This window comes from Callorhinus ursinus, unplaced genomic scaffold (genome assembly GCF_003265705.2).
Source record: "Callorhinus ursinus isolate GAN/ISIS: 27379988/994484 unplaced genomic scaffold, GSC_fseal_2.0 scaffold10, whole genome shotgun sequence".
Lineage (NCBI taxonomy): Eukaryota > Metazoa > Chordata > Mammalia > Carnivora > Otariidae > Callorhinus > Callorhinus ursinus.
The window spans coordinates 57,366,233-57,393,648 of NW_027397072.1; the positions used below are offsets into that span (position 1 = coordinate 57,366,233).

The 27,416-nt window shown below is 45.6% G+C and overlaps 1 protein-coding gene across 1 annotated transcript; it reads right to left on the reverse strand.

Moving 5' to 3' along the window:
• Window positions 1–1,778: 1,778 nt before the first annotated feature.
• On the reverse strand, window positions 1,779–27,416 carry SLC1A4 (solute carrier family 1 member 4). The gene is made up of 8 exons (XM_025867660.2): window positions 26,563–27,416; window positions 16,948–16,990; window positions 14,529–14,591; window positions 13,015–13,181; window positions 9,127–9,360; window positions 7,755–7,949; window positions 7,313–7,447; window positions 1,779–5,208 (listed from the first exon to the last, which is right to left on the reverse strand). Exons 1-8 carry the CDS (start codon window positions 27,087–27,089, stop codon window positions 4,974–4,976), a joined length of 1,599 nt encoding a protein of 532 aa, XP_025723445.1. The 5' UTR covers window positions 27,090–27,416; the 3' UTR covers window positions 1,779–4,973.

Genomic DNA, 27,416 nt, shown 5'->3' on the forward strand with positions numbered 1-27,416 from the left:
AATTAGAATGTGGTGATGGTTGCACAACTCTGTGAATATACTAAAAAACACTGAATTGTATACTTTAAAGGGTGAATTTTATGGTATGTGGACTACATTTCAATAAAACTATTATATTTTTTAAAAAGTGAAGAGATACTGCATCGTTACTGAGCTCAGGACACCCCTGAAACTAAATAAACTAAAGCTTCTGAGCTTTATGCATGATTTTTTCCCCCTAAAGGCAGAGCTTGGGGACAGTTGTGTCCTAGAACCTGGGGCAAGTTCACCTGTTACAAACCACCCAAGGGATCCCAAGGCTCTCATCTCAGTCTTGTGTCTTCCTCTAAATAATCCTACCTCTGCTAAAAAATTCAGCCGAATACTCTTTTATATATTGTTTCTAAGACACACAATTCAGGTTTGAGACTCTGATTTGAGAAATTGTAGGATACTCAGTGCCATTCTCTGAAACGATGAAAAGCCAGTGAGGACTCATGGCTGTCTTTCTTTGAGAGGGGGAGGTTTCCTTTCAAATGACTTAAGATTCTCCCTCTTGCTGTGTACTCACTTACTGGCAACCCCAAGTAAAGGGGACTGCAGGTCAAAGGCCCTGAGATTGGCAGGTAGGCCAGAACCCCCACACCTAAGCCTGCCTGCACCTTCCCTGAATGTGATGAGGAGGCGTTGAGCTCGACCAGGAAAGCAAATTTCCGTCTAGATGACAGGGTGTTGCCAGCATCCTGAGTGGCAACTTGTGAGGATACAGCTAAAGAGAGAAAGCATGAGTAGAGCACTTCTTCTGTGAATAAGAGACATTCGAGTGATGCCCCTGGTAAGATTATTGTCCCCATTTTAAAGATAAGGAGGCTGGGGAGCCTGGGTGGCTCAGTCAGTTAAGCGTCTATCTTCAGCTCAGGCCCTGATTCCAGGGTCCTGGGATTGAGTCCTCACTGGCTCCTTGCTGAGCAGGGGGTCTGCTTCTCCCTCTGCCTGCCGTTCTCCCTGCTTGCGCTGTCAAATAAATAAAATCTTATTTAAAAAAAAAAGAAAAAAGGTAAGGAGGCTGAGGCTCAGAGGGGTTGTTGCGCCTGGGGTCACAGAAAAAGCAAGCAACAGAGCTCAGATGGAGCCCAGACAGTGCACACTCCTTGCTATGTCACTCATGTCCCTCCTTGATACAGTGGGGATTGCCCCTCAGCAGGCTCAGGTGACCCCACAGAACAGCACACTTTCTGCTCACCCGGGAAGAGGCAGCTTATGGAATTGCTCCTCTTGATTTGGCTATATTAAAAAGCTGAAGCACTGAGCACCAATCTCAACCTTCAAACACTCTTCAAAACCGAGAAGCAAGACCCCTATCCTCCAAGACGGGAATCTGGTCTATAGTAACTGGACCCATCAGGCCCTTGGTCTGTGTAAACGGCCCTTTGGGGCCTGTCCAGAAATTAAAACTGGTGTCTGTATGATACGAAGAGCTGGAAATGTCCAGGTCAGAATAGGACCTGTTTCTTCAGAGGCCCCAGAGCCTGGAAACTAAGGCTTCCAGTGTGAACTTGTCGGATAATCTTTTATAAAAGGCTTCTAGGGCGCCTGGGTGGCTCAGTTGGTTAAGCAACTGCCTTCGGCTCAGGTCATGATCCTGGAGTCCCGGGATCGAGTCCCGCGTCGGGCTCCCTGCTCGGCGGGGAGTCTGCTTCTCCCTCTGACCCTCTTCCCTCTCGTGCTCTCTATCTCTCATTCTCTCTCTCTCAAATAAATAAATAAAATCTTTAAAAAAAAAAAAAAGGCTTCTAAATTCCCTAATTGTGCTGTAAAGTGGTGTCACTGAAAATGAGATTATATAAAAGAATGGGCTGGGTGTGGTGTGGATGATGGTGGAAGCCTGGGCAAGTGCCTCACGCAGGGACTTTCTCAGTAATTCTATGGACTAGGGCATTCTTCCAGCGTGGCTCTTGGTTTACAGATGCTCAGTTAAGGTCTATTGACCTAGTTGTTCTAACAAGACTTAATTTTATGGAGCTATGGAGCAAAACCACCACTTTTTCATGAGTCCTGCTAGTGTTGACTAGGAGGCATCCAGAAGCAGCTGGACACTCACTTTCAGCGAGCCCCATCAGTGACTGCCCTGCAGTAGCTTGGCCCACCTGAGTGGGCCTACCCTGCTTCAGGAGGTCAGGCTGGCTAAAAGCGGCGAGAACAAAATCCATTCAGTCACCCCCAGGTGATCCCCTAGAAGAGCTCCATCAGTAACTGCTACTTCACAACACAAGAAAGGAATAAAGGAATGTGCAGATCCTAGTAGAAATACTATATTCATTTTGAGGACTGCTATGTTTTAAGGCAAATGTCACGCACACAAAACAGAGCTGAACAGTATTTGAACAGTATTTATGACAACATGTTAGAAGAGCAGGGGAGACAGCTTCAGACAGTGAGAAAGTGGGATGTTCCCCAAGCCGGGTCCCTCCTGGTCTGATTGCTCCTACAGACTGAAAACCAGGGAGGCAAAGGGCACCTTCTTCCTCCCAGGGGAAAGGGAGCCGTAGTGGCGGATTCCATACAGAAGCACCTGACCCAGGCCCCGGCACTCTGCCTACCGCCTTGCCGGCTTCAGGACACAGGAGGCGCGCTCACTGGATGTGCCGCTCTAATTTTTATGTTTTGTGAAATTTACTTTTAGACACAGGAAAATCAGTCTGCAGAAGCCACAACACTGTGCTTAGTTCACCTCTATCCAAATTCAAACTTGCTTGGATTGGAGCTAAAACAATGTGGATACACACATACATACACGCATTTGTGTGCATATAGACACACACACACACACACACACACACACACACACACACGGAAGAAGGAAAGATAAGATCTACCAAAGGCGAAGGTGGAAAAATAGTGAATGTTCATTTGCAATTTGGGATCAAACAATGTCTTTCCCCTTTCAAAACAGAAGGGGATCAGCGAGGAGCCAGAGGGTCAAGGTTTCCAGGCAGCTCTCAGCTCAGTTCCCTGTCCCCCTTGGCCTCACAGGGGTGGGAGTGGCTTGGCTGGTTTAAAGAGATTTGGAGCGAGTTGGGCCTTCCCACTGGCCGGGCCAGCTCTGTGCCCATGGCTCTTCCCCACTCCTTCCACTCAGGCACACACCCCCAATTTTAAAACGGAGGAGCTTGACTGCCTCTGTCCCCGCCCGCCCATTCTCAACAGCGCGGACACACATCTTCAGGGCGTGTTCCCCTTCTGCAGGGTCTGGGTGACAGCCATGCCACAGCAACAGGGAAAACAAGAAAACACCCAAGGCCAAACATCCAAGAGCTGTTAATGGCCCATTGTGGGGTGGCCGAGCCGGTGCCTGGGGTCTGGGAGTCACAGGGAAGCCAGGGACCCAGAAGGTGATGCAAGATGGGGTGGTTCATTCAGGAACACCTGAACAACATCAGGAAGAGGTCATACTTGATGCTAGCAAATACCTACGAAGAGAACAGGTGGCATGATAGAGCTGCTAACGCACACAAGAGAACAAAGTTCTGCTCAGAGAAGCTGTCTTTACCAGGAGCATGAGGCCTCCGTGAAAAAAGGTATCATTTGGGTAAAACATAAGAAGAGCAAAGAGGTGTTAGCACTTGATATCCAAGAAGTGAAAGGGGTATTTTCATGGATTCACTCAGTTTGCCTCACCAAATCCCTCTGAGGTAGGTAAGAGGCAGGTGACAACAGCCCATTTTACAAATGGGGTAAAGTGAGGCCCAGGACTCGCTGCAGGTCACACCGTGGAGACACAGCGACAGCCACAGCAAAAGAGCATTCTTGTGCCTTTCGGTCTCCCTGTCCCTGGCAACACCGGTCTTCTTGAAAAAGCCCCCTCACCTAGATTCAGACCAAGTCAGCAGGTATTTGCAGGAATGGGAACATTTAGCTTACAGTTTTAAACTCTTGATCTACTGGCAGGAAAAGAAACCAAGCCCACAGCAATCAGCCAAAGCCAGGGGACCTGGGCACCTGGGAATGGGGGCAGCCCACCCCACCCCAATTAGTGAGTGGCTTTATGTGTTTTTTTGTTTGTTTGTTTTTGTTTTGCACAGTGCAGCATTTTAGGGGGCTAGCTGAATTCTAAGAATGGATTGATAAACCAGCAGGTACTGAATGTGATCATCATGGAGGAAGAGGCCCCTCTCTGGCCTGTTGCCAGATCAGAGTGGATGGGGATAAAGCTACAGTGTTGTCAGAGGCCAGGTCCTGGAAGCAGAAAACTTCCGTGCGGCTGGGATGAGACTGAGGACGCCTGTGTGTACCTCTGCGTGTGTGTCTGTCTGTCCTGATAGGGTGCTTTCCTTACCCTTGCCAGCTAAACCCCCCCTCCTTTCTCTGACCTCAGCATTTAAACTGTTTATTTCATGCCATTGACCAGAGACCCCCACAGTACTAACGCCATCTGGAGTATTTCTAACTGGACCACGTGCAGCGCCTCCAAGCCTACGAGCAACCAGTGAATCAGAAACAGCCACACCTCAAAGTTCGAAATCTCAATACCTCAAGTCCCAGCTCAGTGAATTCCAGCCAAGGGTAAGAATTTGGGAATTTTTCCAATTACTCTGGCTCACAAGGCAGCGTGACAGAGGACTGTAAACCCCCTACGTCTGCCCAGAAAGCCCCCGAGGGCAGAGTGAAGGGCACATGTACATTTTTCCAAGTGCTAACCCGCCCGGTCCCTGGGAGCCCATTCCGCCCCCAGCCTGCAGCTCCAGGACGGGTTTCCAAAGCACACGCAGCTGCACCTGGACATGGATCAAGCCATATGGCAGAGCGTCCTGGTCTCCGGTAACCAGTCCCACTGGGAAGCCCAATGCCAGCACGGAGACACAATCCTCGAACAGGTGACTGGGCCAAAGCATTGCTTAGGGCTAAAAGTCGCTGAGCACAGTGCCCATGCCCGCTGGCCGCCCTCCCACAGCGGGGCACCACCACCCAGGGGGGCCAGCCCGGAGCCAGCCCCCTCACAGAACGGACTCCTTGGATTCCAGTTCGGGGGCGCTGGCTGTGGGGCCAGCGGGGTTCTGGTGCGTCACCAGGGGCGACGTCTCCTCCTCCGATTTGCAGTTGGGGATGGCCTCCACCTTCACTTCGCTCAGCTCCTGCTCCCCTTTCTTCATGGTCTTCTGATTGAGGTGGTGGAGAATGCCCGCACCCAGCGCGTCCCCTTCCACGTTCACCACGGTGGTGGTGCGGTCCCTGAGGGGGGAGAAAAGGCAGGCCTTGCCGCAGGTGCCGCTGGGCCCTGCTGCCACAGCAGCCTGCGTGCACCCTTGTCGTGCTGCCCAGGGCACAGGCCTCACTTTACTCTAAACTGAGCTTCTTTCAGTATTTCTTATTCTCAGGAAAGTAATAGACCCTGACTGTGGAAAACCTGGAAAGAAGAGAAGTATAAAGAAGAAAACAAAGGTCACCCACCCACACTTCACAACTCCCAGTGAATCTAGTAACATCTTTCTAGGTATGTATTTTATGTTGAGTAGACACCATGGTATGAGAGTCCCACGTAGCTGGGACGGAGAGTGTAGACAGGGTTTCGGACCCAGCTTCTCTCCTGCTCAGCAGTACACCGTGAGAACGCCCCTTCTTTTTCTCGCCTCAACACCGTGTCTCTGCTCAATGTTCAACTTCGCATGTATTCCATGGCAGTTGGCAAACACCATCTCATAGCATTGTCCTTTCCAGGAGCTGGTCTTCCCACAGATTAGCCCAATCACCACCCCCTCCCTCCTGGGGCTCAGAGCAACCGTTTCGGGGCAAGAAGTGAACTCACCTGCACGCACCGGAGAAGCTGAGGGCTGTGCAAACAGAGGCCGCGGGGTGGTGGGTGGCTCATGTGACTTCAGGTCTCTCCTGGGCAGTCTGCCTGGTGCCCTGTCCCTGTTCCTGACTAACTGCCTCTTAAATGCATGCCTTCCTCATGCAGAGGCAGCTGGCTGAGGAAGCAGACGGGGCCTCTGACACTCTGCTCTGGTCCTGTCCAACTCACCAGCTCAGGGACTGAGTTCCCTCTGATGAGCTGTGTGGACAATGTGGGTCTCTGCTGCACATTTCACCCTCCTTGTTCTGAGGAACTGTAAGGATTCTGAGAAGTCCTTTCAAATTTCCAGGGCTTACACAAAAGGTTGGAAACCACCATTCCCAACCACAGTGGGCAGAGCCACGAGCCCAGTGCCAGACTCCAGTGTTTAGGTTATGCCATGCCTGGCTCTGGCTAGCCTGGCCGGCAGTGTCTTTCTTCACTAATGTTTACTGAACGCTTTACCACAAACCTGGAACTCTTCTATGCACTGTGGATATGCTAACTTAGTTCATCTCCAACACAGCTCTGGTGTAGCTTCTATTATTATTCCCATTTGACAGGTGAGCAGATCAAAGCACAGAACAGTTCCCTATCACACAACTAGTAAAGCTGGGATTTGAACCCAGGTACCTGGGCTCCAGGGCTCCAGGGTTTCATTTTCTTATCCATGTGCTCTACTGTCCAACATTAGTACCTCAGGTGACCTTCCCTATATAACAAGTATTGTTTACACCTAAAGAAGGTATCACACAACTCAAGGAATCCACACTCAGAATCAACACTCACTGTCCTATGCCCTTACAGGAGCCCTGGTGATGGTGGCCTGAATCACACCTCCTTCCTAACTCCTCTTCCCCAATCCACTCACATCAGCTGGGTTCATCTTCACTTCCCTCGCCAAAATCACTCCTTGCATGTTCCAGGCCAAGGACAATCATTCCCAAAGGCTCACTGCTCCAATGGCTATGACCCCTATGCAGCCAACCATCTCCATTAGACCCTTGTCCCGCCTGTGCCTGCCCTGGGGGCCCAGCCTGGGTCTTGGACCCCATTTTCCTGGATGCTCAAACCAAGTTCTCAGTAATGACATTTCATGGTCATTCATGGGCCTTTGACTCTTACACTGTTTAATTTTTCCTAGCTCTAAATTTTTTCTTGCCTGGGACACCTGGGTGGCTCAGTCAGTTAAGCGTCTGCCTTTGGCTCAGGTCATGATCCCAGGGTTCCTGGGATCGAGTCCTGCATCGGGCTCCCTGCTCAGCGGGGAGCCTGCTTCTCCCTCTGCCCGCCACTCCCCCTGTTTGTGCTCATGCTCTCTCTCTGACAAATAAATAAATAAAATCTCAAAAAAAAATTCTGTCTTGCCAGCTCAACTGTAGGCTCCTTCACAAGGCATGTCTGAAGTTTCTCCACATACCCCAGACCCAGCAGGGTGCCAAGCTCCTAGGAAAGTCGACACAGACTTTCTTTTTTTCAGTGCCCTTAGGACTTGCTACTTACACAATCCAGTCCACAGCCAGGATCAGGGAAAGGTCATGAGTGGGCAGCCCGATGGCCTCCAGGATAATGGCGATGGTGAGGACCCCTCCAGCCGGCACGCCGGCTGCACCGACACTGGATGCTGTGGCTGTCACTCTACGGGATGGCAAAGAAGACTAGCCATTGACACAGAACATGGTGTGAGCACAGAGAAATGCAATATGGCGGCTATGGTTTAGAAACCGAAAACCACACAACCCTAGATGCTGCTGGCTAAGCCCTTCAGAGAGGATCCACTCTCTTTAAGTAATGAATTCACGTTGTCATTTTCCAAATGGGAACCGCCCCCCACCAAGTCATGGTGAGATTGGTATTCATGAGGTATTTCAAAGGAAATCACACACATAACGAAAAACCTCTGAAGTTTTGACCCAGACCTGAAGATGAAGAATGATGAACTTACAGAATCGTGAAAATCTGTCCTGCTTTGAGCTCAATGTTGTTGAGCTGGGCAATGAACACCGCGGCCACACACTGGAAGATGGCTGCCCCGTCCATGTTCACAGTGGCCCCGATGGGGAGGATGAACCTGCTGACCCTCTTATCCACACCGTTGTTCTCCTCAACGCACTTCATCATGGAGGGGAGGGTCGCTGAGCTGGAAAGGGAGAAACGGCCAACCATGACAAGAGTCCTTCCCAGCCTGGCTAAGAGACTGCTCAGCTCAGACCCAGGAACAGAGCAATTAGCACCATCCCAGGATCTGGTTTTCTTCCCTTGAAGAAAGAGAAAAATTGGAATTGTTTCAAAGCTTCTGTCACAATGTGCGGTAATGTCAATTCCCAAAGTATTCAAAATCTGACTCCCTAGATTGACCTGTTATGTTATTTACCTGGATACACCTGTTCCAAATATTTCAAGAAACCCCACATTACCTCATGGTGCAAAATGGTCTCAAGACAGCAAAGAACTATTTACTCTACATGCGTATCTCCTCTCTTGAAATGTTCCCCCCAGAAGTCAAAGGCAAACTATGACTTTTTTTTTCCTATTAGGCCAAGAATAGCAAGGGCTGTGAGAGCCTGGAGAGGACTATGTTCCTGGATTACTGGAAGAACAAGCCCTGCTCTCTCCAGCTAGTCCCGCAGGTGGCTGCCACAGCTGAGAAGCAGATTTGTTTCTAAGCCAGAGAAACTTTCCTCCTTAATTCTTTTTACCATCACCACCTTATCATAGAAATAGCCATTCAGGATGGGAGGAAACATGCAGCAGAGAGGCAAAAACCAAACGTATGAATGCAATGTGCAGCCATCCTTTGAAAGTTTTCTTTAACATACTCGGAAAGCCCAATTCTTTGGAAGCATTTCCAATAATGACAAGGTGCATCTTTTGTACTAAATTAGATAATCCCACAATACTGTGGACTCCCAGAGAGCGAAGCACCCATTCCTCACCTTGGTCTTATTTTCTAATCCATGTATCCAGAGGGAGAATTGGGCAAGCATCATTCTAGAAACTTCCCTGCAATGCATTTTGAGATAAGTGGTTGCCTTCTTTTACTAATTAGGGTGAGGACCCACAATGAGGTTAAATAATGATCTGACCTCTAAGGAGCAAGAAGGAGAAGGGAATGAGACAATCCCTCATTCTGGCAATCCCAGAAACCCACTTCCATAAAAGTGTGGGGCTGGTAATTCAAAAAACCAGACAAGACCAATTTATAGTTTTCAATAAATCAAAATACACCAAACGCTGGTTGTGCATCTACGACTGGACTCAGCTGGTTCCACAGGACTATGGCTCAGAGCAGCCGAGGGCGCCTGAAACCGACTCACCTAGAACAGGTAGCAAACGCTGTTGCAAATGGCGTGACGAGGCCCAGGAGGAACCTGAATGGGTTTTTCCGCGTGAAAACAAAATAAATAAGTGGCAGAACAATTCCTCCATGAATAAAATGGCCCAATATAGATGTGAAGATATATTTTCCAAGGCTGGTCACCAGCACGATGATATCCTTCATTTCCAAAATCTTGCTTCCAACCAGGAACATGATGCCCACCGGTACATACCTAGGGCGTGAGCATAGGTCCCCGTCAGTAAGAGTGATGGGATGATGGGACCGGGAGATGCAGGCCCTTCTTGAATACACAACACAGGGACTTTCAACTAAGTGGTCTTCATTTCTCCCTAGGATGAGGCTAAGGGCACCTGGCTGGTTCAGTCAGTACAGCATGCAACTCCTGATCTCAGGGTGGTGAGTTCGAGCCCCAAATTGGGCATGAAGCCTACTTAAAAAAAAAAAAAAAAAGAAGAAGCTCTCCCTAGAATGATCCTGAGGAATTGAAAAGGATGGGCCCATTTTATAGGCTGTGAAACTGAGTAGAATTAACATGATAAATCACCATGAGTAATAGAGTCAGGACCAGAGTCCAGATTTCTTTCTCCTTGGATATATTATGTTCTTAACAGAGGGATGCTACCAACCACATGGGCTCCAAAATGAAAAGCCGAGGAACTCCTCAAGATCAAAGCCTCTGGGACTGAGAACTTGACTTTCAGCCTTGGTCAGACTTGTTCTGAGAACTTAGAAACACAAAAGACTAACACCTATTTTGCAGAATTGCTGTGATACAGAATTGAGCCAAAGCTGGGACTTTTGTTAAGTTTTAAATTCTTTGTGGTTTGGAAAACATGACTCCATGGGAAAAAGTCATTAACAATGACCCTTAGGGAACACTCCTCGAACATGAAGATTTTTTTAATGGCGAGACGGGAAGAAGAAAGGGAAGGAATGAACTATGGGAGCTACAAAACCCCAAAGTCAGCTGTTTTAAATGAAAATAAATTTAGGAAGAATTTTATAACCATTGACTTTATTTGTAAGTTTCAATTACATAGATAATAATATCACATAGTTCAAATTTGAAAGGGTTCAAAAGGGCGAATAAAGTCTCCCTTCCACATCTGACCCCCAAGTACTCAGTTTGTTTCCACCTTTACCTTACTCTTCTTAAATATTAGCCTCAAAACTGAAATACTGTAGATTATCTTGCCATTGTTCTGCTGACGGACCTCCAGACTATTCCCAGGTTTTCATCATTATAAACAATGCTGCAAGCAGCCTCTTTTGTGCGTACCTGCCTGTGTTCTCCAGGTAGAGACATCAAGAAGTAGAACTGCTGAATTACGGGGTGTGCATATTTTAAATTTTAGTAGATATCAACAAATCGTTCTTTAAAGTAGCTGTTCCAATTCATATTCCCACCAGCTGTCCAGGAGAATAATCTTTTCCCTGAACCACTGGTTCTGCCCCAGGGATGATTCTGCCCCAGGGATGATTCTGCCCCTGTGGGTCATTTGGCAATGTCTGGAGATATTTTTGGTTGTCATAGCTTTGGGGAGGGGTGGCACTGGCATCTAGAGGCCAGGGATGCTGCTAAACACCCCAACGTTTGCTCAAAACTATCCTCACTCTTATCAACGCCTAATAAAACCAAACTTCTCATTTTCCTAATCCTAGTAAGTTGGGCATCCCTTAAAATGTTTATTGGTCATTCAGGTTTCCTCTTCTATGAATTGTCTGCTCACATACTTTGTCTACTTTCTAATAGTATATTTAGTCTTTTTTCTTTTTCCCAACGACCAGAACTCTTTGCATTAGTGCTTCTCAAATGATCTTTGGTGTATTTCTATCCAGTTGGTCATGGACCATGTTCTTATAAAAGACAACAGAAATAAAATATTAGAAAAGTGATCATGTGCTTGGATGTTGCAGCAATATGAAATTGCTACAAAAGTTTCTAAACACTTATCCTCAATTTCCCTATAAATCTCATTGCAGACAGATAAATAGTTTGTGAATTGGTACCAGTCCTCTGGAAACTAATGCTTTGAGATGTGCGTGTGTGTGTGTTCATATATACATTATAGGTAAATATATATAAATTATTTTCAGTGTCTTCTTTTGTTCAAGGTATCTTTTGTATACAAACATTTTATATTTTGATCTAGTCAAATTTAGCAGCTTTTTATGGCTTTTTGCATTCCATTTAGGCAGAGTTTCCATACCCCTATGTTTTCTTCTAATACTTTTAGGGGACCCCCCTCCTCCTTTCTTCCTTCCTCCTTGGATGGTTTAATGCATGGGTTAGCACCCTGAATTTTATTGGAACAACCACATTCATTCATTTATAAATAGTTTACAGTTGCTTTCATCCTATAATGGCAGAGTTGGTAGTTGTGACAGAGACCATATGGTCTGCCAAGTTTGCTGAGGCTGTATTTAATCAACTGAGGCATTATTTCTGTGAATAGTGCAGGACAGGCAGGTGCTTTGACATTACAGTAAGTAATTAGCAAAGGAAAGATAGCAGAAAGAGCTGCTACTGGAGATCCCTTTCAAACCTGGTTGAGATCCTTTAACCAGGTAAGGCATTTTAAACCCGAATTTTGTGTGAGATGCACTTGCTGGGCAACAGATCTCCCACTGCAGTCAAACACACAGCAGGATCTGCCTTACTGAACACCCGCTTATATAACTAGAACATCGAATTGAAGGAATGACTATAAATTGGTTTTCAGATTGAAAACAAATGTCTTAACATCGCAACACCACTTTCTTGCATAATTTCCTTTAATCCAAACTTTGGGAGGATTTTAGACTAAAAAAAAATAAGGGAAAGGGAAAGAACCTGACATGTGATGAAAACACTTTTTCCTTTCTGAAAATATTTTTCTCCCCAGAACAACAACAGTCATATGAATAGTCGTGTTTGCAATGAAAGAGTCAGACTCTGGAGTTTTTGATTGAGGAAGATAAACACCACCAGTGGGAGCTCTGGACTTGGCCTCCCCTTCAATTCCAAACTTTACTACCAAATTCCAGTCTTCTCTCCTAAGATCTGCCACCCCCATGCCATCTGAGATAGAGAAGTTGTGGGATAGTTAAGGGTTGACGATAAGGAAAATGCTTCATGTATGAAAGGATAAACTATATTTCTGGACAACGTACGAGTAGAAGCTAAAACCCACGGAAGTTTGGCTCAAGTAAAACAGCAAGATAAAGCTAATGAGGGATAGGCAGTGGAATTGGTATGATTTCTGAGGAGTCACTTCGAGACCTCTGGTCAAATTTTTACCTGTAAGCCGGAAATCAATCCAATGGTTTTTATTAAACAACTGTGCTTTTATTGATGTTACATAAAGAAACATTTATGTGAAAAGAGACCATTCCAAGTTTATATATGCATGGGGTGAAAATGAATTTGTCTTCCATGCTGTGAAATATTATAGGAAGGGGCCCCTTTGAAGCTTGAAGTCTACGGTTTTAAGATAAATAAGCCTTATTTTATGCAGCAGGTAGCACACTTATGGAGTTCATTGCCCCACAAGATGATATAGGCATCCCATATGCTATGGATAATGGGGGAAACTCATAAATAAATCACAAGTGATAGAACCATAAAGGGTCCCTGTGGGTGTTGAAGAAGGGACTGGTAACTATGGCACATGCCTGATTCTCTGAGGTCCTGGACAAGAGGAGAAACTGTCTCCACCTCCACGACCCCCTGTATCACTGTATCAGGTTTGGCCTATGATGCATTAATCATAGGCGAAGCACTTAGCTGGGCGGCCCCACAGGGGTGACCTAGGACAGTAGACTTGGGTTCTTTTCTGGATGGCAAAAGAAATGAGAGGGAGAGTAGCAGGCGGGGCAAACTTACCACATAATCCACGACACCAGCACCATCGTCGCCTCATTGAAGGCATTAAAGAAACGGATGAGCTCTTCTCCTTCAGAGCCGAGTTTCCTTAGGGCCACTCCTAACACTAGGGCAAAGAGGACCAATCCTAAAATGTTCATCCCTTCGATCTCGGTGCCAATGGGAATCTGTGGGATCAGAGGGGACAGAGGGTCTAAGTTTACAACAGATGAGTGAGAATTCAAGTAGCGGTTGGACAATCACTTCAAAGGGTTGCTTTTATTTTATTTTATCAAGTAGCATTTTCAACGCAGGACTTGAACTCATGACCTTGAGATCAAGACCTGAGCTGAGATCAAGAGTTGGATGCTTCACCGACTGAGCCACCCAGACGCCCCCAAAAGGTTGCTTTTAAAAGAAGAGCTGGTTAATATGACACTGCATGTCAACTATACTGCAGTAATAAATATAAAGAAAAATTTTCTTAAAAAAACATAAAAGAAGAGCTGGTTGGTGAAAAGTTCCTTCAGATCGAGAGTCAATGATTGTAACTGTGCCTCCCAAATGTCAACAAATCTTTTGTTGCTAGACTGTTACTGTGGCCTCCTAGCTGACAAATTTCACAAAAGGTTTTCAGGATATTCTTTCCTGAGTCACTGACTTAAAATAAAATATATGGATATACTATATTCCTTATTTTTTTCCATAATGCTCAATCTCACTACTACAAGCATACATTGGACAAACATATTATTCCATCAAAACACACGAAATTCTGAATGGGAAATATCTATCAGCATGGTAAAAAGAGAAAGAACATTTTTACCATAGACCTGAGTTCTAGTCCCAGCTCTGGTATTAAATAACCTCTCTGACCTTCAAGTCTTTCATCTGCAAGAGGAAGTGATTTGGACTAACTAGTAGCTTTCGACTTTTTTTTTTTTTTCAGTACAACTTTTCCTCAAAGAAAGGCTGGTAGAGCTGAGAGCCCCTCGGCCCTGAGAAGCTGTTATGTGTGGGGATGGGGAAAGGGTGAAGTACCTCCTTCTTCCCATGACAGCTCTGTAGCAGCACCGAGTAATCCTCGATTACCTTGGCCCCTCTCCCTGTCCTTCCACCTCCATCATGAAGGCTGGGGCCTTACCCAGTGTCCAACCGATAATGGCTACTCAAAAAATACGTGTGAGTGAATGATGGCTATAGTGAGTTAAGCTCTGTGTGTCGAGATAGGTTAAATCAGCTATTATATTTCAGGATAGCAGAAGGGGTGTTACAAAATATTTTTTGAAGAAAGGGACATCAGTTCCAATTTGATGCAATGGATCTGCTAAAGATTGCAGTGCTGCAGAGGCTGGCCTTGGGCCATGTTGGTAAATAACCTAAGGAGCAAGCCTAATTATGTTCTTCAAATAGTTCCTTCAAACCCCAGAGTTTTCAGCCCTGCTGAGAGGATGCCTCTTGTATGCTCCTTCAGTTAAAAAGCATTATTTGCTTTATAAGTTATTAGCCACAAGTGATCTTAGAAAGAGCCTTACCTTCTCACGGGTTACATTTCCAGAGCTCGTGTTGTGGGTCACCTCTCTATAATCAGTTGCATACTGGGAACAAGAGAAAGAAGAAGATGCTGTCACTTCACAGGTGAAGGCCGACTAGAGACTCTAAGAGGACTGCTGGACCTCTTATTACTCTTCTTATTCACTCCGAGGGTTCTGGGAATTCCTCACTTGGTTGGCCTAATGAGGGCCTCTGAGAACCATACAAAAGTTACTGAAGACCAAGGCAGCATACATCCCAAGAGGCCTCTGAGTTATTTAGGGACCCACACCACTAGGGGCAATGATTTGGAGGAAAATGTCTACAAATTTCATGCTGATAGTTTGATATTTCAAACACCTGACACTTTGAACTTTGGTATTAATTTCATAATGTTGAAGTTCACTTTTTAATGTGTCATTTTATTTTCATTCATATGTTCCACTTTGTTCCAGAACTTATTTGAGCTTGACTGCTTTTCAGCATCTACTTTTTTTTTTAAGATTTTATTTATTTATTTGAGAGAGAGAGAGAGTGAGAGCATGAACCAGGTGTGGGGGAGGCGTTAGGAGCAGAGGGAAAGGGAGCAGACTCCCCGCTAAGCAGGGAGCCCAATGCGCGGCTATCCCAGGACCCCAAGATCATGACCTCAACCAAAAGCAGACACAACCTACTGAACCACCCCGCGCCCCTCAGCATCTACTTCTAATCGGCTTGGCCTCCGCTCTCCAAAGCAAAGGATGTGAGGCAAGACGGCATTTTTTGGCTAAGTCTTGTGGGAGACTCACTTATCAGAAGTGACATGACTCTCCAAATTTGGGTCCTACTGGCTTCACATACTTCTGCACAATGCATGCAGGTGTCTCCCTATGGCAAAATGCACGACTGGATGGAGTTTCTTATAAAATGCCTTTCCCGACCCCTTCTAAGGACACCTGGCTCTGAACTGTCAAGAGGAGCCCATTATGGGGTACTGCTTTGTGCCTGCCTTTGATGCGGCCTGGTCTCTCTCACCTTTGATTTATCAAGCTTTCAGACAAGCAGAGGTGTTCAGCTATCCTGTGATTACGGGTGATGGGAAAAAAACCCATCCCATGCCTTCTGTGATAGGCACTGAAAGCCCCATAAACCTTTTGTTTTTTTCCTACCCTCACATTATATATATAAGCCACAGCTGTACTTATATGCAGATTTTATTTATTTATTTGAGAAAGAGAGCGAGCGCATGAGCAGGGGGGAGGGGCAGAAGGAAAGGGAGAAGCAGGCTCCCCACTGAGCAGGGAGCCCAATGCCGACGCCGGGCTCGATCCCAGGACCCTGAGATCATGACCTGAGCCGAAGGAAGCCGCTTAACCAACTGAGCCACCCAGGCGCCCCACACATTTTTTTTTTTTTGAAAGACAGAGAGGGAGAGGCTGTAAATAGAAACAGAAAAGTCTTTGCTTAAAAGTCAATGAGATTAGTCATCTAATTTAGACCTTTATACTCCTTCTCCTCATATAGCATGGCTATAGGGACGTTACTTGCAGTCTTGCTAAAATTAGGAAAAACTAGAAACAATCTGAATGTCTATCAATAAGGGACTGACAGAATAAAATTATGATATGCTCACACATTGGAATAGGGCCATTAACATTATGCAGAAGGGTATTTACCAACATGAAAAAAAGTTTATAATATGCCGCCTTAAAAAAAGAGGTTAAAAACAGTATGTGTAGCATGTATACATACTAACAAAATGTGTAGTACAATTGTTTTTATTTTTATTTATTTATTTTTAAAGATTTTATTTATTTATTTCACAGAGAGAGAGGGAACACAAGCAGAGGGAGTAGGAGAGGGAGAAGCAGGCTTCCCCACGAGCAGGGAGCCCAATGTGGGGCTCGATCCCAGGACCCTGGGATCATGATCTGAGCCGAAGGCAGATGTACAATTGTTTTTATTTTTAAAACGTGTGTGGCACATGCAGAGAAAAAACATATCTGAAGGACGTATACCAAAATGTTAATGGGTATCTCTAGGTAGTGATTATGAGTGATTTTTAATTTCTTCCATATTTTTGCACTTTATTTTTTATTTTTTACATGAGCATATATTACCTTTATAATCAGAAAAAAGATAAAAGTATATTTTTTAAAAATTCTAAAATATTTAAGAGATCCTCAAAATGTTATTTAAGAGTACTTCTCAGGTGATATGAAAGGATGGTGGAACCAGTGGGATATTTTAGAAAACCTTTTTGTTTTTTGTCATTTCATTTTGTTTTTACTCTAGGGTCCCCTCTACAAAAATTTAGGCGAGGCTTACCAAGTTTTGTTAACAACACTACCCCTCTCTGACCCACCTTACCTAACTGCATAGCATCATTTATACACCACCCCCATAAACGTTTCTTATTTTTTGGAAAGCATCAAGCCTTACCGTACGGAAAGCGGCAACCACAAGATTTGAGGGAAACAGGTTTCTGTTGGAAAAGAAAGCACTTTGTCAGTGTTCTTAAAATTCAGCAAAGTGTCCACTTTCAGATGCCCATTCCTGACAGCCTAACACAGTGTTCCCTCTCTGTCCAGGAGTTACTGTGGTCGCTGCTTGATCCAAGCACCCAGCTAGGCCTCGGCTGCTGGGCCACAATAGATACTCAGGGCACACCGATTTTTATCCTTATCTCCATCGTGGCACTCCAGAAAAACTGCATCACTTCCCCTAGAAGTTAAACCCTGTTGCAGTGGTTTTCAACAGTAGTGGTATTGCCCACTGGTGAAATCCAAGGGAGTGTTTTCATTGTCAAAATAATTGGGGAGCATTCCTACCATTGCGGAGTGTGTATGGGGGGAGTGCCAGGTCCCAGCCATTCATTCTCCTGAGTGTGGCCCTCACACTTTCCAAATGTCCTATATGACATACCTATAGATGAAAGCCTTATTTATAATTACCTCAGCCTAAACTCCTTCCAAAACAAGGTATTTTTTTTTTTTGCACAATTTGGACATACACTGAATTTTCTAGGAATGCAATTACTGTGCAAAAGTGGAATAAGTTTTTATTTTGGTTTGTTCAGAAGGTTTCCAAAGATTATTCATCTTTCTGGAAAATCACATCACCAATGGCAAATTGTAGGTTATGGGTCCTTAACTGCACACACTAGTATCAAGTACCAGCCCGCATTTACAGCTGTCTCATAAATGGTGAATGTAAATTCAGAAGCAAACACCTAATTAGGATCTTTACATATTGAAACACATTATTTTTTATTATAAATTACTCCCCTTTTATCTTTCTGTTGAGTCATATTGATGCTTTGAAATTGAAATGAACTGAAATTCTATTTATGGATTTCATTTCAGGATGAAGGATTTTATAAAGTATTTGTTCTAAAAGGAGGGCAATAGGGCTGGTCAAGTTAAGCTAGATTTTGAAACCAAAATCTATTCATGTGAACAGTTTTTATTGAGGGCCTCCTTTGGGTCAGGCTCTACGCAGGACACTGGTCTTGATATGTAACAAAATCCCAGTGATGGTCCATTTGTAAAAGACTGAATCATCCTTTACAATTATGCCAAACTTATCCATTAATACTTACTTCCGTGGCTGAGTTGTTTACCTAGCACTAGAATCTCTAGGCAACCATTTGCAGCACTTTTTGTTTCAGAGGTAGGTAGGTCTGACTTCAACCCAGCTTGGCAAGCCATCTAAGACAGATTCCTGGTAGTTACACCTTGTACGATACCTTCCCCTTGAGTGTGGGTGGGGCCTATGACTTGCTTCTAGCCAACAGAATTCAGCAAAGGTGATGGATGTCATTTTCATGATTAGGTTACATAAAATTGGGGTTTCCTTCTCGCTATTAGACTTTCTTTATTGCAACTCATTCTTTATTAAAACTCATTGAACTGTACACCTAAAATGGGTGCATTTTATTGTATTTAAATATCTCAAAACTGCATAAAAGGCTAAAAAATAGGATATAGTACTAACTGCAAAGAATTTACAACCAAAAAAAATACACACGTTCAAAGGGATGACTGAATTTTCTATAGCTCTGCTCTCAGATATTAATCCCTGGGAAGGCACCACCTGGGGGCAGTGAGATATAGCTCATGCATCCACAAAATCATTCTCCTTTCCCTTGTTCCTCCTACCCGTACATACAATGGCAAGGAGCTGAGGCTGTGGGAGTAAAGTAAAAACACTTCTCTGCACCCTTCACAGATTGTGCCTTTGGTGTTGTATCTAAAAAGTCATTGTCATAATCAAGTCAAAAAATGGGCAGAAGACATGAACAGACACTTTCCTGAAGAAGACATACAAATGGCTAACAGACACATGAAAAAATGTTCATCATCATTAGCCATCAGGGAAATTCAAATCAAAACTACACTGAGATACCACCTTACACCAGTTAGAATGGCAAAAATTGACAAGGCAAGAAACAACAAATGTTGGAGAGGTTGTGGAGGAAGGGGAACCCTCTTACACTGTTGGTGGGAATGCAAGTTGGTATAGCCACTTTGGAAAACAGTGTGGAGGTTCCCCCCAAAATTAACAGAGCTACCTTATGACCCAGCAATTGCATTACTGGGTATTTACCCCAAAAACACAGATGAAGTGAAAAGAAGGGCCATCTGCACCCCAATGTTCATAGCAGCAATGTCTGCAATAGCCAAACTGTGGAAAGAGCCGAGATGCCCTTCAACAGAAGAATGGATAAAGAAGATGTGGTCCATATATACAATGGAATATTACTCAGCCATCAGAAAGGATGAATACCCAACTTTTACATCAACATGGATGGGACTGGAGGAGATTATGCTAAGTGAAATAAGTCGAGCAGAGAAAGTCAATTATCATATGGTTTCACTTATTTGTGGAACATAAGGAACAGCATGGAGGACATTAGGAGAAGGAAGGGAAAAATGAAGGGGGGATATCGGAGGGGGAGACAAACCATGAGAGACTATGGACTCTGAGAAACAAACTGAGGGTTCTAGAGGGGAGAGGGGTGGGGGGATGGGTTAGCCTGGTGATGGGTATTAAGGAGGGCACATACTGCATGGAGCCCTGGGTGTTATACAAAAACAATGAATTGTGGATCACTACATCAAAAACTAATGATGTATTGCATGGTGCCTTAGATAACAAAATAAAATTAAATTAAAAAAATAAAATAAAATAAAATAAAAGCAGCAAGAAAAAGAAGATAGCAGGAGGGGAAGAATGAAGGGGAATAAGTCAGAGGGGGAGACGAACCATGAGACACTATGGACTCTGAGAAACAAACTGAGGGTTCTAGAGGGGACAGGGGTGGGGGGATGGGTTAGCCTGGTGATGGGAGGGCACTTTCTGCATGGAGCACTGGGTGTTATACGAAAACAATGAATCATGGATCACTACATCAAAAGCTAATGATGTATTGTACGGTGACTAACATAATAAAATAAAATTAAAAAAAATAAAAAGTCATTGCCATATTAAAGGTCATTTAGGTTTTCTACGTTTTCTTCCAGGAGTTTTAGAGTTTTCCATTTATATTTAAGTCTGTGACCCATTTTGAGTCAATTCTTGTGAATGGTGCAAGGTCTGTGTCTAGGTGTCAGATGTCCAGCTGTTCCAGCACAATTTGTTGAAAAGATTATCTTTGTGCCATTGTATCACCTCTACTTCTTTGTCAAAGATCAGTTGACTACATTTACACAGACTCTCTATTCCATTCCATTGGTCTATTTGACTATTCCTTCGCCAACACCACGCTGTCTCGACTACTGTTGTTTTATGGTAAGTCTTACATAGTCGGGTAGTGTCAGCCCTCTGACTTTGATCTCCTCTCTGCAAGCTTCTTACCCCTCTCCCTTTGGCTTTTAAACACAGACGCTGCTTCCTTACTCCTGAGCTCTCCTGCGTTCAGGGATCAGCTGTTTGTCCTGTAAGCAGGTTTGCCTGCCCTCAGAGCTCTGTCTTCAGGCACTTTTCCTAACTCCTCACATTCACACAATAACTCCGTGTGCTTTCAAAATAAGAAACATTTGAGCTGGAAGAGATTTTAGAGGTGGTCAAGATCAACACCCTCATTTAGCACATGGGGACACCAGAGATATTAAGCTGGTACATCTCCCATTCATGCTCCACCTAGACTAACACTGTCCAATACGGTAGTCATGTGGTTGTTGGATACTTGAAATATGACTGGTGCTACGGAGGATCTGAATTATTTTATTTACATTGAAATGACTTAAATGTAAACACTTGTGGCTAGTGTCTATCATACTGGACATTGCAGATCTTTAGTTTTGAGATCCAGAGTCTGGGAGGGAGTAAGAAGGACCAAATGGTCTTTCCATGCTTTACCTCTACACAGTACCTAATTTCACTGGGTATTAGGGGGCTTCTAACCACTGAGCTCTTCATCTTATTCAAACTCTCAAATATTTCATTTTTCTTTTATTTGATCCTTAGAAATTTACCTAAATTACATAATACTAGATCTATATTGGACCAGAGTTTCTCTAACATTAGTAGGCCATGAAAGCAATTTATTAGTTATAGCCAACATTTCATAAAATATGTAATACATTAGACAGAATTGAAAATACCAGCATGTATCACATTTAAAATGCTGTTTGGGCACTTGTTTCATGTTGTGTATGTGGGGGGGGGCTATATGTGGACTGAAGCCATAATTTAAAATGTATTTCTTAGAGTAGGTCTAAGTCAAAAACATCTGCAAAAATGTCAAGTCCCTACTAAATTCAGAGACCCACGTCAGACCAAATTAGGAAAGAATGAATGGACAAGGCTTTCCAATGCTAGAGGAACCTTTGGGTACATTACTTAAACAGAAAACTTGGTATGAGAGGAGGCTGAACTTCTGTTAGTGGTGGTATACACGCATGCAGCTCACACAATGAAAAACTTCAAAAATGTTCCTTCTTTATACATCTGGTACTGTTTGCTCTTCTGATCCTATTTAAATGTCAAGGGTGGTATGCATTTCCCTGTCCTATATGAGAAGAATGGAAAACAATTTACTTTTGCTTAGGTATATTTTTTTGTTCCAGAAATATTTCCTTTTATTTAAGTTCAAAAATTCTTTACTGAATTTATGAAAATTTCAAAGACTGCTCAGAACAGGATATGGCACGGTATGTACACCTGCTAAATATTTATTATCCTTAGTGTTTATTGTTATAGAGTTGGTTAACAGGGACATGCCCCTTCAGATCTTGGTACCCCCCACAAGGCTGGGAGCAGAGGAAGGGCTGGGGGTAGTGGGCTTATACTCTGGTGACAGTGGGGGGCAGGGGTGACAGTGGGGGGGCAGGGGAGTAATCTACCCTCTTTTTAGGCCCATATCCAGTTTTAGTTTTAGATTCCAACTGGAAAGGTTAATGCCAGGCCCCTGGGGTGGGGGATTTTTGGGGAAATAAGATTAAAAACAGCACCAATCCTCTGTAACAAGTGGCCTGAGGGCTATCCCTGAGGGGCTGGGACACTTGAGAATATTAGCAAGACACTCCAATATTAACTCATTTAATCCTCATAACAAATGTAGGTAGTAGACACTATTATTAGTCTCATTTTACAGATAAGAAAACCGAGGCATAGAAAGGCTTAAAGACTTGTCCATACAGCTAGTAAGTGGTAGAGCAGGATTCGAACTCAGGTAGTTGACCCCAGTGTCTGCTTTTAATCACCCCCCATGCCGCCTCACTGGGTGTATGCTCTTTTCAGTCTCTGTGAACTATTCAGATAGTCTCCTGGGTGGCAGAAGGAAAGGTGTCAAGGTAAAAGCTTTCATTATTTTTTTAAATAACAAGCTGCCACTTTTTCCCTTTAGTGACTAATTAGACCGAGAAACCTCCGTTAATGGATCCTTGTTAGATTTGCTAAGAGTCTTCGTCTTGCCTATAGAAGAGAGACTTAGGCATATGACAAACAGCCTGCCATGGCCAACATCTAAAAGAAATTATTCACTATTCACTCCCTTGACTACGATCTAGGGGCTAATATTAGAGCTCGGCCTCTGATAGGTTTCTTTGAAGCTATTCAAGAAATGTGTTCTTTGCAAGTTGAGAGGCATCATAATCACACCAGTCCTTGACCAGGAAAGTCAGTCCCTCATGCCTCCCTCTGTGAAGGGAAAGTCTCAAAGCACTGTCCGCTGTTGAGAAAATGAGCACAAGAAAAAAATAAAAAGTCTAGAAAACTGGGCAACAGGCAGAATCTCATTTGTGTCTCCCAGGCAGGCACAGGGCTGCACCCTGCTAAGCTTTTGCAAAAGACAGTGGCCTGGGGCCAGACGGAGCCCTGGGCCCCACCCAGGAGCTGTCCCTACCTGCCACCTTTGCAGATAAGCCTCTGGTTTTTCCATTTGAAAACTACAAATTTTAACACCCAAGGGAATGTTAGAAGCCAGTGGTCTCAATCCCTTCCACTTAGGTCGACTGGTCAACTTTGGAGACCACAAACATGTAATACGGGGGGCAGGAATGTGGAAACTGGAATGTCAGAGAGGGTATGTGAGGATTTCTGCTCCCTTTTAGAATGGAAGGCTCTTCTGTGTTCAGTTTTGACTTTTCTACATTTTCCAAAATTCCCACGTGTTGGTTTTTTTTTAAAGATTTTTATTTATTTATTTGAGAGAGAGAGAGCATAAAGGAAGTTAGAGATAGAAGAAGACTCCCTGCTGAGCAGGGAGCCCGACGTGGGATTCGATCCCAGGACCCTGAGATCATGACCTGAGCCGAAGGCAGATGCTTAACCGAATGAGTCACCCAGGCACCCTCCCCCTTTTTTCCCCACAGGGTTAATTCTATTAGTCCAAAACATAACTGTTCACTTCTTTTTCTCTAAGTTCCATATAGTTCCCAACACACCTAAAAACATTAGCTTCAAGTCATCCTGAGCTCCCCCAAACATTCCCCCCCAAATTTAGTCTCTTTTCTTTTAGACTATGAAAAGAGGGCCATCCCCATAAGTTCATGTGAAACAAGCACAACTTCCTGATAGCTCTGTAATACTGCTCCATTTATAACCAGAGTAAGCATAGAGTGTGCCAGCCCTGGTCAAACAGCTTTACAGACATAACTCATGTAATCCTCAGAACAATCTTCCGAGGTAAGTACTTTCATGACGCCCGTTACAGAGATGAGGAAGCTGAGACACAGAAATTAGGGACATGCTCTAGGACTCACAATCAGTAAGCCTTGTTAGGGACCAAGAAGTTCCATAATGACTGAGTTCCTCATAACCTGTTTCAGTCTCTTTGGTGCCGAAACCATTTCATTTTAGATGAACAGTCACAGCTCAATCACTTGGGTCATACCCAGTTCTGAGAGTCCTGTACTGTTCTGGGTCTCCAGGCATAAAGCTCTGGGCTGCTCAGTAGGAGACTGGAACTTTCCCACCTGCTAGCCGCTCTCCATCACCCCTTCTCAGCTCTCGAAGGGCCTGCTTCTAGCACCTGTGCCTCACATACACTCCCTGGCCTTTGTTATTTCTAAACCATTGTGTGTTGGGAAATCAAACCACTCAGCAACGGCCTTCTGAAAATTTTCTAAAAGTTATACTGAGTATCTGTTAGCTTCATTTCTTTCTGACTTGTAGTTCCATCTTGAGAAAAATTAGAAACCGTAGCAGAGAGACCCTGAGGCACTCCACCACCAGCAAAGCTCCAGCAGCAGCTACACTATATTATCAGAGACTTCTCCCACTCCTTTTGGGTGTTTGGTTCTGGGCAGTTACCTGGCGAGGGCCTGTTGGATAACTGAGGTGTTTGCCGTGTTCTCACTTCATTCAGTGACCACAGGCAGAAAGGACTGCGCCCTGCCTTTGCCAAGGAACGTGCCCAGAGTCCCATAAAATCAGCATCTGCGGGGTTTCTTTGAAAGAAGCAAATTTAAAACTTTGACCCAGGGACTCAGGAAGCACTTAGATAGACATGGCTCAGAACTCAGTTCCCTCTCACAAGCTGCTCAATGTGAAGGCAAATCAGAGCAGCAGTACACAGGCTTTCCTTCCCTGACGGGGCTCAGGTCCTCTGTTTAGAGGAAGTGGGCATCTGCCCTGACCCAAATCATATTCTTACCTGATTCCCTTTTGGCCCAGAGCAAACATTTCTGAGACGGTCGCACTGGACCAGCAGCATGGCACCATTACTATGGCATATTGACTTGGGGGAGGGAAGAGTGGGAGAAGCAGAACCCCAAACTGTGGGGCACAAGACCCATAGTTTCGCGAATCCTTCTTTCAATAAACCATTCTGTGACCTTGAGCAAATCACTTAATCGCTCTCTGTCTGGGTTTCCTCAGTCGTAAAACAGGATCATAGCACCTGCCCTACCTTTATCCTTGAGAAGCTGGAGGCTGGCTGTGGAAGCATTATGAAATGCTGCCTATTCCCAACAAGCCACGACAAAGGTTCTCTTAGTCCTTTCCTGCATCTGCAGCCCAAGTCACTGAAAAGTCTGCACCCAGACAGACCACTAAGCCATGATGCTGGGTCACCATTCGCTTCAGAAGCAGTGGCTGTAGGGGCTTGGATTTAAGACTAGAAAACCACGATCAGGAAATAAGATGCCCCTTCTGAGACAGGTGGTAATAAAGTAACCCCTCACCTTACCTTGTGCCATTTGGGGGCTACTGTCCCTCTTTTGGAGATAAAAGAATGCTACTGAGCCTCCCTCTGGGGTACCACCAGCAGGTCAGAGCTGGGCATCCATAGTCCCTTCCCTGGGCCACTGATCCCTGCAAAAAATCCTTTAACCCCATAACTACCTTCCCTCCTGGGGAAAGCTGACTGATAACACTGAATGTAATAAGCCAAAAGCACTCTCAACCTCTGCAGACTTTGTTTTCAGCACCCACCTAAAAGTCCTAAAACTTTAAGGATCTCAGAAGACCAAATATCAAGTTGCCAGATACCAAAGGCTGTGATCACATCAAAGTCCTCTTAGGCCATCCCCATCTGCCTTTTGGTCCCCCTCATCGGAGGTTTTGGGTTGTTTTTTGTTTTTTTTCCAATACAAAAGCCTTGGACTTTTTATTGTTGTTGTAGTTTCAAACGAACACACTCTCAGGTGGCAGACAGTCATCACATTTTCCAGAGGGAGAAAAGGAAATAGCAGGAAGTCAAGTCACTTTGCCCAGGGTTTGCTGTTTTTTGCAGCCTCAGCCATGAGGAGCTTTGCCTCAGTGACTCAAGACAAAACATACCTCCAAGGCTCCGAATCCAGAATTTTCAGAAACCTGGAGGAGCCAGCTGAGCTCCTCACTCAGTTGAACCTGGCCAGGACCTTAAATGCCTCCAGGCTGCAGTTCTCCTATCTGTGAACTCTGGGCTAATGGAGAAACCAAGAGAGGCTGAGGCTTTGGATAATCCAGAAATAACTTTGCATCTCAAGGGATAAAATGCAACTTCTAAGAGTCACAAAGAGCAAGCAAAACTCCTTCCCCTCTAGAACTCACCCTTCCAGAAATAAAGCTCCTTGAAACCCAACAATACTCTACAGTGATCCTGACTATGGGGTGGACAGCAACCTGTCCCAAACCCCCCGGGGAGAGCCATGTTTCTGGGCAATGGGCCTCATACAACTAACCCCAGCCCTGTTATCCTTGGGCCCCCTGACAAGTCTTCAAAAATTGCCACCTTCCTCTCAGCCAAAGGGCTGAAACAGGGAAGGCCAGAGATTACAGGTGAGGATGATACAGGCAAAATTTAACTAATGCTCCCAACAGCTTTCGGGGACCGCGCCGAGAAAACAGGGTGAAGATAATGGGGTGTGTTTGGAACGTTTTTACTGGTAAGGGCGGCCAGATGGTATAAGGAGTACGGTACAGGTGAGACAGCTGCTCTTCCCTAACACTCCCACCTAATGGGAGGGTTGGTTCATCACCAGCAGCCAATTAAGAATGAACTCTTAGCAGTTTATGAGTGTGGTGTGTCTGTGTGTATGTGGTGGGGGGGGCGCATGCACTGGAGTGCATTAGAGAGCTTGTGTCCCTCACTGTGCACTTGGCGAGGTTGGGGGGGAGGGGCGTTACCTGGCCAGGTCGAGGAAAGAGTCCACTGTCTCTTTGGGGACCGGAGGGGACCCCGACTCCTCCAGCCCCAGGTCGCTGGACCGAAGGGTCTGCGCGCCAGACCCAGGCTTGATGATGAACGCCAAAGCGACAGCGAGCGCCGAGGCGCCAAGCGTGGTGAGGCCGAAGTAGGCGATGGCGATGCCGCCCAGGCGCCCGAGAGAGCTGGCGTCGAGGGAGGCGGCGCCCGACACCAGGCTGCAGACTACCAGCGGCAGGATGATCATGCGCAGCATGCGGAGCAGCATCTCCCCGGGGAAGGACAGGTAGGCGACCTGCGTGCGGGTGAGGCCAAGCCCGCGCAGCGCCGCGCCCAGGCCCGCGCCCGCCACCACTCCCGACACGGTGAACAGCACCAGCGCGTGCCGCCGTAGGAAGCCCGCGCAGCGCCGCGCGTGTCCCGCCGCGGATCCGGGCGCGCCAGGCCCTGCTGCAGGCCCCGTCTGGGCGCCGTCCAGGTAGCCGTTGGTTTCGCTACTCTTCTCCATGGCGCTGCTCGCGGCCCCGAGCTGGAGGAGGCGGGAGACTTGGCTCTGGGATAAGCCGGGCTCTCAATGAACGGATCAGGCAGAGCTGGCGACGTCTGCCGGCTGTGTTCCGCGGGCTCTGAGAGCCGGCCCGCGGGGAGCTCCCGGCGTGGGTGCAGAAGCAGGTGTGGAAAGGGCCAGGAGAGGTGCGGGAGAGCAGGCTGGAGCCCCGGCCTGAGTGGATCGCGCCGCGCCCAACCTTCCCACAGCGGCCACGGGCTGGATATGATGCAACGCGGGAGCCGCGAGAGAGGGCGCAGATGGGAAGAAGGGAGAGAGCCGTGAGCA